At 39.0% G+C, this 12,564-nt stretch overlaps 1 protein-coding gene across 1 annotated transcript in view; it reads right to left on the bottom strand.

The window, feature by feature from the left end:
• Positions 1 to 430: 430 nt before the first annotated feature.
• The window catches only part of qsox1 (quiescin Q6 sulfhydryl oxidase 1), a 30,418-nt gene continuing 18,284 nt past the window's right edge, over positions 431 to 12,564 (bottom strand). Inside the window, exons 10-12 of the mRNA XM_077224251.1 lie at positions 11,842 to 11,980; positions 5,900 to 6,076; positions 431 to 2,105 (exon numbers count right to left, since the gene is read on the bottom strand). Of these exons, the coding sequence (XP_077080366.1) occupies positions 1,228 to 2,105; positions 5,900 to 6,076; positions 11,842 to 11,980 (1,194 nt within the window). The 3' untranslated portion in view covers positions 431 to 1,227. The remainder of the gene's footprint in view (positions 2,106 to 5,899; positions 6,077 to 11,841; positions 11,981 to 12,564) is intronic.

Genomic DNA, 12,564 nt, shown 5'->3' with positions numbered 1-12,564 from the left:
ATTGAGAAATGAGTAAAATCTTCAGGAATGGCTACACTCCAAGACTTAAATTCTGAACATTTTTCAAAACACTAGTCATCAAACACTGGCCGACTTTGTAAATGCCTACACAGAAAAACTGGGGATGATATGATTAAACAAATGAGAACAATGTGTTCCAAAACCGGAGTTAGTTGCCATCACACTACATGAAATCTGTCGACTCAGACTGCCCAAAATCTGCAATTAGGGCTGACTCCAGACTGCAAAAATCTGGACAAAAGTTGTGTAGCGTATTTCAGACGTTACTTATTCAACTGACAGGATTAGTTTGTGATGCACACTAACTATAAGTTTTAAAGACACTGGAAATGATATGTCAACATGGCTTTAAAAAAAGCAAAGTATCTAATACCAACTACAACTGGAGTTTTAAAAACGATACAAGACGTTTTTAGAAAAAATATTTTTAATCAGATTTTACCCAGCAAAGCACTTGCTTACCTAACAGGCACAAACCATCATTTCTGTGATTCTGATTGTTTAAGATACTGGTTGTAGAGATGCTCTTTAATACACATTCAAATCTCAAAATATTTTTGTAAAAAAAAAAAAAAAACACTTTTTCAATCAAAAATCATTTGATCAGGAAGGCACAGTAAATGAACAGGCAGTGAGATAACGACACAATTAAAATGGTTTAAACACATACAGAGGTGTATTTTCATTATAACCACAATCACAGCACTGCTACAAATAAAAAAAAAATATAGATTTAGAAAGATTTAATGATTTTACTTAAGGGCAATATTTTACAAAAATATTTCTTAAATCAAACTTTTATGTTTCAAGGATATTATACAAAATGATTGGAGCTTTTAAAAATTATGTGTGCAGCAGATTTATTTGAGTGGTCATATAAAAACAAATTTTGTAGGATAAACAAATAAAGACATTAATAAAAACAAAATTGTCATCATCAGATGCTTCTAAGAATGCAAAACATCTTTTAAAAAATTCAGACCACAAGCAGACCTTCATGGACAAGTGGCGGGTCCGTAAAATGAGACTTTGCCATTTTTTCGCATTACCTTGTTAATTACCATAAAATCAAAAACAATACTTTGTAATCTCTCAATTTCTGTGAATCGTTACTTTGGCACTGAAGCTGTCAGGTTCTCTAGTAGCCACAGCTTGCGAGATTTGGTCGTCCCAGCTAAAATTAAAAGTTTACGCTGGAGCGATGCTCTAGGCCAGAGACAATTTAGCCCGTCGTAGCTTTATCCTTAGTTTAAAATACAGGTACATGGCGAGCAGACACATGGTGGAGAGGAAGTACAGCAGGACACACAGGCTCACATCCAGCCTGGAGAATCCCACGCTGAGCAGGGACATCCAGCGCTTGCTTTGGGGTCTGGGGTACGGTTCCATCCAGAGGTTCTCTTCCTGACTTCCCAGGTCTCGCTTCACTCTCCAGCCTCCCTCGAACTGGAGGTCTTCTGCATCCTCCTTCTTCTGCAGACTCCTCCGTCGCACTACGCCAGACATGGCTGCAGCTTGAAGGGCTTTGACTTTATAGTGTTGGCTTACAAAGGAATCCAGGTCTACTATATCCTCCTGGCGCTCCCGTAGTTTCAATCCCACAATTCTTGGCTTGTGTTGGGACTGCGGCAGCTGTGGCTTCTCCCGCGGTGCCTGGTTATCGGTTGTGTCTGCTCCAGGCACCCCCATTCCCTCCAGCCCCGCAGGGTACGGCTCACCGGCCTGCTCCTCCAGTGCTGGCTCTTCCTCTTCCTCCTCCTCCTCCTCCTCCTGCTCCTCTTCTTGAGGCTCTTCGGCAGGGTGGTTGTCCAGGACCTCTCGAGCTTTCCGTTCCATCCCACGCCTGGCCTCATTCTCCATCCGAGCGGCCGCAAGTCGGTTCCTCTGATGGATGAGAGCCTGTGTCTCGTCCTGCAGGTAGTCCATCAGAATGTGATCTGAAGAAAAGTAGTTTCGGAGGAAGGTCAGCACCTGCTCCTGGTACCAGTGGTGCTCACCGGTCCTCTTTACACCATGACAGCTAGGACACAACTCCGGAGACGGCCACTGAATCTTAGGGAAATAAGGGTCCTCACTGAGTTCTCCTGTGTAAGATCAGAAAAACAGCCATCATCAGTTTCAGAATTCATAAGCAGTGAAGAGAGGAGTTTCATAAACCAAGTCAACCATAAATCAAAAGAGGAGTTTTGACAATGAACTACTAAATCACAACTTTCACACCTGAAATTGTTAATCCAAAGTAATTCTTTTGAAGCCTATTTAACAAGAAATCTCATTCTCATTACTGTATTAAAATGCAACAACAATAATATTTCATGTAAATTGTAAAACATTTATACATCAAAGTAGTATTTATTGTAAAACCTTTCATTTATCCTGTTTTAAATAAAAAAAAGACTGTATTTTGTTTCTAATACATTAAATAAAACTATTAAATTAATAAGCACCAAATGAGAACAATAATTAAGAATGGACATTTAAAAAAAAAAAAACTCAAAAGTAAATTGTCTGCATGTATTAAAACAATGAGAATTTGAGGGTGAAACATGCTCAATTGTTCTGAAAATAATTCCATATAATTTCCCACTACAAAAGGCTTCATTTATATATAATATTTATATTAAATCTATTATTTATTTATATTTTAATGTGACCTGGACATGTTTTCATGAGATTCACCTGCTAATCCCCATTTACAAGTGTCAAAAATTGCTTAACCCAAGGTTAAAACTGGCTTTAACCCAGGTTAATAAGACAAATGATCTAATTTAGGGTTAAGTTTAGTGGGAAAAGCCCAAATTAAATCAATTATGTTAGTTGACAGCTTAACATATACCTGGAGAATAACACTTCATTTCCCAGAATGTTCTAATTTACCTAATATATTATATGATCATTAATTTCAAATGTTGATGTAAATATTTAGTTTTATAAAAGTATCGGAAAACAATATTTTGTGGATTAAAATTGGTTTAATTAGTTCAGAACAAAAATCATTTTGTATATCAGAAAGTAATTGGGCATAATTAGCCAAAATGTAGCAAAACCAGATGAAAAAATGGTTGAGTAACTTTTGAATTTCTATTGCAATTCCTCTTCCTGTCATTAAAAATTCTGAATTTTGCCCAACCTTGAGGTGCTGTAAGAACTAAGTGTGTGTGTGACAGGTCTAAAGACATGATCAATAGACCTGTGGGCTCTCCCAGAGGGAGGATCGTGAAGATAATAGATGAGGTTGGGGTGAACAACACACCCCTCCCCATCCACATGCACACGCACCAGCCTCTTCTCTTCACACCCCCTATGAACATGCCACCATCTCCAAATTGAATATGAAAGCCAGCACCTCTGGGCTGCAGCTCTCCCTCTAATGAATTACTATTTTTTTCCCGTCAGATGTTTTCCTTTCCTCCCTCCCCCAAAAGCCACCCGGACGGAGGCATCCGCTAATAAATTGCTTGCAGCGGATGTCAGGAGGTGGCCAGGACACTACAAGAGGTGGAAGCAGCAGTTAGTTTACATCCCTCCCCCATCTCTTACGTAGATTAATCTGATGTATATATGCATGTATGGACGTACTCTGCATACCGCACTTTACATAAGAGATACATCAATTTTACTATGCGTCTAGAGGAACCCAGGGGTCTTTATGCCTTGCATTGTGACAGCACTCATTTCTGGCTGTGATGTGATGCAATGCCTATGAAGATCTTACTTTTAATCATAGAGGCCTTCAGCACAGAGGTGACTTCAGCTGTAGCACTGTTAACATTGACACAAAAGCTTGCTGGGGCGGGCATTAATATGCATGCGTGTGAATAGGGATAAGGAGTCCTCACGTAGGACAGTTCCGGTAAGTGTGAGTGAACATGAGTGCCTATGGGTGGGCAGGGCTCCTGTGTTCAGATGAAGGGTGGATTGGAGGACTTACTTAACAAATGCAAAAGAAACATACAGCATAGGCTAAACCTCTTCTTGGGATTTTCAAAAGAACCATAGAAACTAGGGAATTGGAGAGACACGGGAAGAGAAAGGAAACAAGAGGCATGTTTAGAACTACTATACTCTGACTCATTTCCTCCTAATTTTGTAGTATGTAAAAAATGCAGTGAAATAATATATGCCACAATGCAATATACCCGACCTGATCTGGCAACCATGAAACTTATTTGTCTTCCTTCTGTAGACATCTCCCCCTCGACAAGTTGGCAGCAGCGCTGGGCTGAGGCCTGTTGCTTGGGCCTTTAGGCCAGTTAAAATAATTGTGCAGCAGTGATACTAATAGGCCACTATTCATGGCTGGTTAGCTGTGTGTTTGTGTGCGAGATGGGAGGGAACTACTAAAGAGGCTCACGATTAGGAGGAGAAGGAGGGTCCCGCTTGGGGACCGAGAGGAGTAAGGGGTGTTGGAGGGTGGGAGGAGGAGGAGGAGGGGGGAGTGCCACCCACCTCACACACACTCTGAGTTAGCCACTTGGGCCAGAGATTACAAAGAAGAGGAAGGCTTGATGCTGGCGGCGTGGCGTGTGCCACCTGCTGTCCCAGGCGTCTGGGGAATAGAGGGCCGCGTGCCCCAGGCAGGAGACACTGTTGCTGTATCAATTGTCAAGCGACAGGAACGGCTCTCCCGGGACACAAGAGACAGTAAGACCTAATCAGCAGAAGTGACAGGGGACCCCGAGACACAGAAGAGCCATAGGGGGACACACATGGGGGGACTTTTGTCCAATTATTCATGACTTCATGGCTGGTAAAACGGAACAGACGCTAAAGAGGCAGGAGACATCAAAAGAGGACAAACAAATGAATTAAGCAAGTGTGAAGAGAGGCAACTAACTCCCTTTATAGCTCTTCTGGACAACAGCCGTGCACGATGACAAGTTGTCAGAGAGATGACTACGATTTTTATTTATTAAATGTCAACTCTGCAGACAGTTCTTTGCAGTCACTTTTATTAGTGAATTCTTATTAAAACTGTAAGGTAATAATGTTCTTATCAGAACAATAAACGAGTACAACTTCGAAATAAAATATATTTTTTTAGATTTTAATTAATTAATTCAGCAGACCCTTCTTATCCAAAGTGACTTACAAAACAAAATAAAATAACTAAAAACAAAATGCTAAAATAAAAAAAGGGGAGCAACAGAAGGTGTGAGAAATAGAAAAAAAGAATGCATGTAAGTGGAGGGATAGAGAAAAAGAGAGATAGACGGATAGAAGAGAAGAGGACAGCTGGTGTCTGCCCAGAGGATCGTCGAATTAAAGGGATTTAAAGGGAAGAAGCTGCACTGGTGCTCTGGAGAGGGAAAATCCACCCAAAAACTCCTGGTGTGCTCTCTTCTTTTCTCCTGCTCTATATTATGGCCAGGAGGGACAGGACTGAATACTATCCATGGTTAAAGATTATTTGTACACACTTAAAAGCCATACCATGTGGAACCTATTGTACAGAAATAGTACAAATAAACTTGTCAAAAAAGGTCTATTATGTTTTAAATTATGAAATGATAGCCGATAGATATACTGTTCAAAATGAACACAAAAAGTATTGACACTTTCTGCTCACATGAGTATGTCCATAGCTAAATTTGACGAATGACTCCTTCTGTTACTCTGCTAGGACGCCTGTGTGAACTTGAGGGGAACTGACTTCATACATCCACTAAATATAACCCTGACACCCAATGACTCCAATGGTTCACAAAAATGGCATTTTAAAATGCAGTGAAATAAATTTAAATGTGTATTTTCTAATTTTAAGTTAAAATAAATTTCAAAACCCTATTCAAAATTATTTTTGGGGCCACTGTATGCATGTTAAGTGTTAGTCGTTAAGTTTTAACACTTAACATTTGTTTACACTGAAAATACTGACCTGCCAGGCGGTTGTTGACCTGGTTATGGCGAGACCACAGCCAGAGGACAGCGGCAGACAGCGAGGTCACATGATCCATGCTCTCCAGGGCCATACTCTCAAAGTGAGTTGCACAGGCCCTGCATCCGAAAAAACTGCTGACATAACCTCTCATCGCCTGCAACACTTCCTGAGGGTCTGAGATCAAGAGACAGAAAGAGAAGAGAGAAAAGAGGAAATGGACAAAAAGAAATGGTAAAAGAGGAAGTTAAAAAAGAATGAAAGTTTCATTGCAAAAGAAGCACTACCAACTTTAGGTGCATGAAACATAAATCTACACAATATATATTATATATATATATATATATATATATATATATATATATATATTATAATTAGTGCTGTCAACGTTAATGCGTTAACCCATGCAATACATTTTTTCCCCGTTTTTTCCCCAGGATCCTTTGGCTAGCGTTACATTATATAATCATGCCCTTATTCATGAAAATACTTTTAAACCATTCAAGCATGACAAGACAAAAGAGAAACCGCTGTCTGTGAATGTCCTGTCTAAATGTCACAAACACACAGAAAGACGCGCACCAGAATTGAGTTCTCTTTCACGCTTGACTGAACAATAACACACACAATTATGCCAAAATGTCAGTTTTGTCGAGTGTCCTCATAAGAAGAGTCTTAAATGAGTTAAATTAAATCTTAAATGAATGGGATGTGTCAGATTTGCATCATGTGCAGTAGCGGATGGTCTTAAAGGGACAGCAGCCACTAATGCTGTCTGTCATTAATGTTGATGAAAGAACAAAGAGAACAGATAGAATTACTCACTGCTCTTGACTAAAGGACTTTGTTAGCTTTTAATATTGATTAATCTAGATTTCATTTAGAATTTATGCAGTGCAGGCTGTTTGATAGCTATTCAATTTATGTATATTACCAACCTATAAGACAGGTAGATAAGACATTTATTATGGGTTAAGTTCACTTAAATTAAAAGTTTTTTTTTAAGCCTCATAAATGCTAAAATTGGTAGCTTTCAAAAATGTTTCAAATTGAATAAGAAAAATCAATTTTATTGAGACATCAGTAGCTGTATTAGTATACTGGCCTTCATTCATAAAAAATGCATTAAAAATTATTTAAAATATACTGTCTTCATGTTGTTTCTACATTAATTTGGAGATTAAAGGTGAAATTATTACATTATAAAAATATATTAAAAACTTATATTAATATATTAATCTAGTTAATTTTAAAATCGATTGACAGCACTATTTATAATATATCAATATTGTATTTCATAACAACAATAATAATGGCAACTATAATAAAATATAATTTTTATGATATTATTATATTAATTATATTGCTAACAAGGCATAATTTCTCATAATTAGCTTCATAACACTATACTACATAATTTTAAATTTAAAAAATAAATTATAAATAATATAGCATATGAACCTCTCCAGTAAAATGGTTACATACTGGTTATTAATGCATGAAAACTTCAAACCTGTCAATTCAGACACACAATGGGCCACTAACCTCCGGACCCCAGATTACCCTACACTAATTCCTAAGCATATATTCTTTCAAACACAACACATTCTTAGGACAAGTCCCTGCAGGTACCAGGAGTGAGACAGGTCAGTTCTCACCCCGAATGCTTTCTAAGTTAGTTTAGTGTTGCATTTAGTTACTTCTTTCTTCTGTGTTCAGCTGGTGGACATAATCCAGAGCATTGCCAGTGGACAGATGGACACCCCGTCCCTGGCCTTCCATCTGCAGGTTACATGACCCCCTCCACAAACACAAACACGCATCCACACGCTGATGCCCCCTCCGCTCTTCTTCCGCCCACTGTAAGCTGCTGGATTAAGTGTGAGTGGAGAAGCTGTGTTCACTAGGTCTTATATTAACCCTTCAGATTCCAATAATCTAAACAAATCCCTCTCTTATACACACAATTACATTTCCAGCAGCAAAACAAGGCCCAAGAATAACAGTGGCACACTGGTTTCCTGGAATGAAACACTCTGGTGTGTATTTGTATTGTATCAAGAAGGATTTTTCAACTAAATGCTCCATAAATGCTTGAGGAAAGCACAGACGGCCACACACAGCCTAATACAAATGCATGTCCGCCTTCCTTACACAATAGACAGGCCTCATCTGTCTCCAAAGGGCCTTGAAGGTTGTGACACAGGGCAGCTGATGGTAGCGCTCGAGGTCACCAACAGGCCAAGATGGGCCACATAATTCAGTCCAAGCTTCTTTAGACCACTTACAGAGTTTCATTTACATAAGCCTGAAACATATAAGGTCTGTAGCAGAAACCGTACAAAAAAATTACAGATCAACAAAGCAGACTGTGCGACACATCTCCTGACTGATGTTTCATTGATTTGTTCTTTTTTAGCAAATTACATTTCTGAAAGATAGTGTTGCTTTTTACAAGCCTGAAATAATTAAAAAGTCAGCATGAAATCAAAATGGACCTTTTTTACTTTTTTTAATAGATTTACATTTGTGCATTTGGCAGACGCTTTTATCCAAAGCGACTTGCAGTGGGCTCCACAAATATTGGCATCCTTGGTAAATATGAGCAAAACTGAGAGTAAAAATTTGTGTTTGCATTTCATTCAAAATATTCACAAAAATGTACCCTTTAATGTACCCTTTTAGAAGTTAATTTACACAAAATATAAATACGCCATAAATTAAATATGTTTTTCTCCAAAATATGTGTGCCAAAATGATTGGTAAAAATCTAACTTTAGCATATTCCCATGGTATGTTTTTAAGTTCACCTTAGTGATCACGAACACTTAAGTGATACGTCATGACTTCCTGTTTCACTGGGCTCTAAATATGAAGTGACACACAGGCCAAATTGCTATAGTCATCCATCACTATGGGAAACACCTGAGAACACAGTAATGATGTGTGCCATAAGGTTGTTGAGCTGCACAAATCATGAAATGGCTAAACGATAATGGTTAAATTGTTGGAGTACTCTTTTCCACTATCTGGGAAATAATTAAGAAGTTTAAATCAACTGAAGATGGTAACAATCAACCTGGAAGAGGAAGTGTCTATATTGGCCCCACATGTACTGAGGAGGATGAGTTGCTAAAACCTGTATTTGAGATGCTAGTTGGGTCTTGGGGTCAGAAAGTCTAGAAAACTATAAGATTTTACCTATACAATCACAACTTGTTTGGGAAGGTTGCAATAAAAAAGTATTTGTTTAAATCAAACAGCAAACCCACCCAGCTGAAGTTTGCCAGGCATTACTGGATCTTTCAGTGGGACTGGACTTTATGGTCAGAAACAACCAAAATAAAGCTTTTTGGAAAAACACCAGAAGTGGGTTTGGCATAGACAGAAACATGTAGCCATGTCACAGAAGCCATGTAGAAAAATACTTGTGAAGTATGGTGGTGGATCTTAATGCTGTGGAGCTAATTTTCATCCAAAGACCCTGGACAGGATATATGGTATCATCAGGTAACATCAAGAACCTGCAGATGTTAAATCAACACCTGACTGCACCTGTCAGGAGGCTTAAACTGGGTCGTGGTTGGATCTTCCAACATGACAATGATCCAAAGCACATCTCAAAATGAACAACAGAACAGTTCACTGGCCATAGAATGAAGGTTTCCGTCATAGATATAGCATTCCCCTGACCCAAACCCCATAAAAAGCCTGTGGGATACGCTGAAGGAAAGAGTCCACAAGGATGGACCTCTGAATCTGAAGGATCTGGAGAGATTCTGTATAAAGGAATTGCCTCAGAATTCTTACCATATGTTCATCAACCGTAAATCTTGGAAAGGGAGGTTGCCCAAAATATTAAATGAAGGGGTGCCAATTATTGTGGAATACATATATTTCAGAATTTTAATTGTGACTTAAATAAAGCTTAGATTATTGTGAATAATATTGACTTAATTAAAGCTTAGATTTTTGTGAATATTTTGAATGAAAGACTAGGAAGAGAAAATACAAAAACAAATGTTCACAGACGGTTTTGCTCATATTTACCAATATCTGTGGAGCCCACTGTACATTGCATTTATGGTATACGTTTGATAAGTTTGATATGCATTCCATGGGAATCGAATCCATGGCCTTAGCTTGCTATTGTTTGGCTACAGGAAACCTGTTTTTGATCTTATTATAAACATCAGTACATATTATTACAAAGAAAAATCTTCCTTGAAAATGAAATAAGCAATTTTCCTCCCTTTTCACAATAATATTAATTTCATTAGTAAAAATTCAATTTTATGTAGTCTGGGCTAATTACCAGAAGGTTTAAGGGTTGAGCCCCACGAGAGACGGTTCGTAGCATCATTGTGTCTTTGAGCAAGACATTAGGAAGACTACTATTTACCATGTTTAAAAAGAGAAGGGAGCAATCTGTTAATAACTTAAAGGAGAACTCCGGGCAAATTTTAAGTTAATCTTGATCATTAGACCTTTGTGAGTACTGACTATAGAAAAAAAAACGAACCGGATTGGTGCTTGCTACGCGGACCTGCGACCGCGAATGCCCAGAGCTCCCACCCAGCTAAAACGGCAGCTATGGGGGCATGGACATAAAGAGCGTTTTTGAGCCTCTTAACAGACACAAAATTCAATTAAAATGTCTGTCCAACATGAACAGGGACCCTACATGTGAACAAGATACGTTTAGCAACTTAGCCATTGTTTCAACTCACCTAAATAGTCTTTTAGACGGCAAGCTGTAGTCTCGCCCTGCAGTCCCGTGCTGTAGCCGGAAAAGGTAAACAATGTCCAGGTGGGAGGAGCGTTGATCATGTGCGACGAGTTAAGATCAGAGTTGCTTACAAGTGAAGAAGAAATGGTTCGTGTTTGTGCCTTTCCGAATTGTGGCAACAGAATGCGAAAATATAAGAGCTTAAATTTTCATCGTCTTCCTTTTCATGACCTCGAGATTCTGCAGTTGTGGCTAGTTGTACTTCAACTTGTGCAAATTCCCGTAGAAGTACTACGCGCTAAAGATTACCGCATTTGCAGCGAACACTTTGACAAGGATGACTACACACACTCAACACAGCGGGGCCGTTTGAAGAAAAATGCCATTCCATGTACGATGACGGGTGCAACCATTGTGGAGGTAATGTAAACTTTATTTATCCTTCCATTTGGACACACACGGCATGAGGAGAGATATGTGCATGAATGTTTTTGTAGTCTTATTTACAAAGCTTTAATTATTTCAATAGCTTCTTCGACTTGAATTGTAATTGTATTGTTGTATTCGCTGCAAATGCGGTAATCTTTAGCGCGTAGTACTACGGGAGTTTGCACATCAAGTTGAAGTACAACTAGCCACAACTGCAGAATCTCGAGGTCATGAAAAGGAAGACAATGAAAATTTAAGCTCTTATATTTTCGCATTCTGTTGCCACAATTCGGAAAGGCACAAACACGAACCATTTCTTCTTCACTTGTAAGCAACTCTGATCATAACTCGTCGCACATGATCAACGCTCCTCCCACCTGGACATTGCCTTTTCCGGCTACAGCACGGGACTGCAGCGCGAGACTACAGCTTGTCGTCTAAAAGACTATTTAGGTGAGTTGAAACAATGGCTAAGTTTCTAAACGTATCTTGTTCACATGTAGGGTCCCTGTTCATGTTGGACAGACATTTTAATTGCATTTTGTGTCTGTTAAGAGGCTCAAAAACGCTCTTTATGTCCATGCCCCCATAGCTGCCGTTTTAGCTGGGTGGGAGCTCTGGGCATTCGCGGTCGCAGGTCCGCGTAGCAAGCACCAATCCGGTTCGTTTTTTTTTTCTATAGTCAGTACTCACAAAGGTCTAACGATCAAGATTAACTTAAAAATTGCCCGGAGTTCTCCTTTAATGTGTGATCTAGTTGAGGCACTGTGCATATTAATAGTACCTGTGCTGCCAATTTCTTTAGCCTGAACCGTAAGCACATGGAAGAGTGTCCAAACAGCACACGGGTATCGACGGTATTGGGGTTGAGATCCCTGGCAGCCCACCCACTGAACACCGTCAGGCAACACTGCATCGCTCGTCTTAAAAAAAACACACACATACAAAAATGGAGTCTCAATTGACTTGTGCTTCACTTAAACGACAAGAATCAATTGAAGTGAATCAATTTTCCTTTCAGTCACTCCTCAAATGAAGTAAGGTGGCTACTGCAATTAAAGCAGGTATGAGTGTTGCAGGAAATGAAAGCTCCTCAATGATATTTCATTTAATGCGTAAATAAAAGCAAATATCAAACAACATTTAAACTCTTTGGTCTGGTTTGGAATGAATCCAGATCTCCCATTGGCCAGTCTCTTGTGCAGAGTCACTCAGCAGTTGATTGGTGGGCGTGTCTATAAGAGGCGATGATCTTGATGACACCAGCCCTTTTCCTTATGGGATGCCTTCCTACTTCCTCATTGATTCATTGACTGGGTGGCTAAAAGCTTATGATGTCACTAACTGCTTCAGAGTATGTTTGTGTATGTAGGCATGGAGCCTCATGACAGCATTATATAATATTGTTCAACCAAAAATGAAAAATCTGTCATCATTTACTTTCTTCACAAATGAAGATATTAATAAAAAATGTCAAAAGTGTCTTTTGTCCATACAATGAACGCGA

The sequence above is a fragment of the Siphateles boraxobius genome, unplaced genomic scaffold (assembly GCF_051911475.1).
Source record: "Siphateles boraxobius isolate OS27281-9 unplaced genomic scaffold, OSU_SipBor_1 9, whole genome shotgun sequence".
In the NCBI taxonomy this organism is placed as follows: domain Eukaryota; kingdom Metazoa; phylum Chordata; class Actinopteri; order Cypriniformes; family Leuciscidae; genus Siphateles; species Siphateles boraxobius.
Note: the sequence above shows the minus strand (reverse complement) of the source record. Positions and strands in the feature narration are given on the sequence as shown.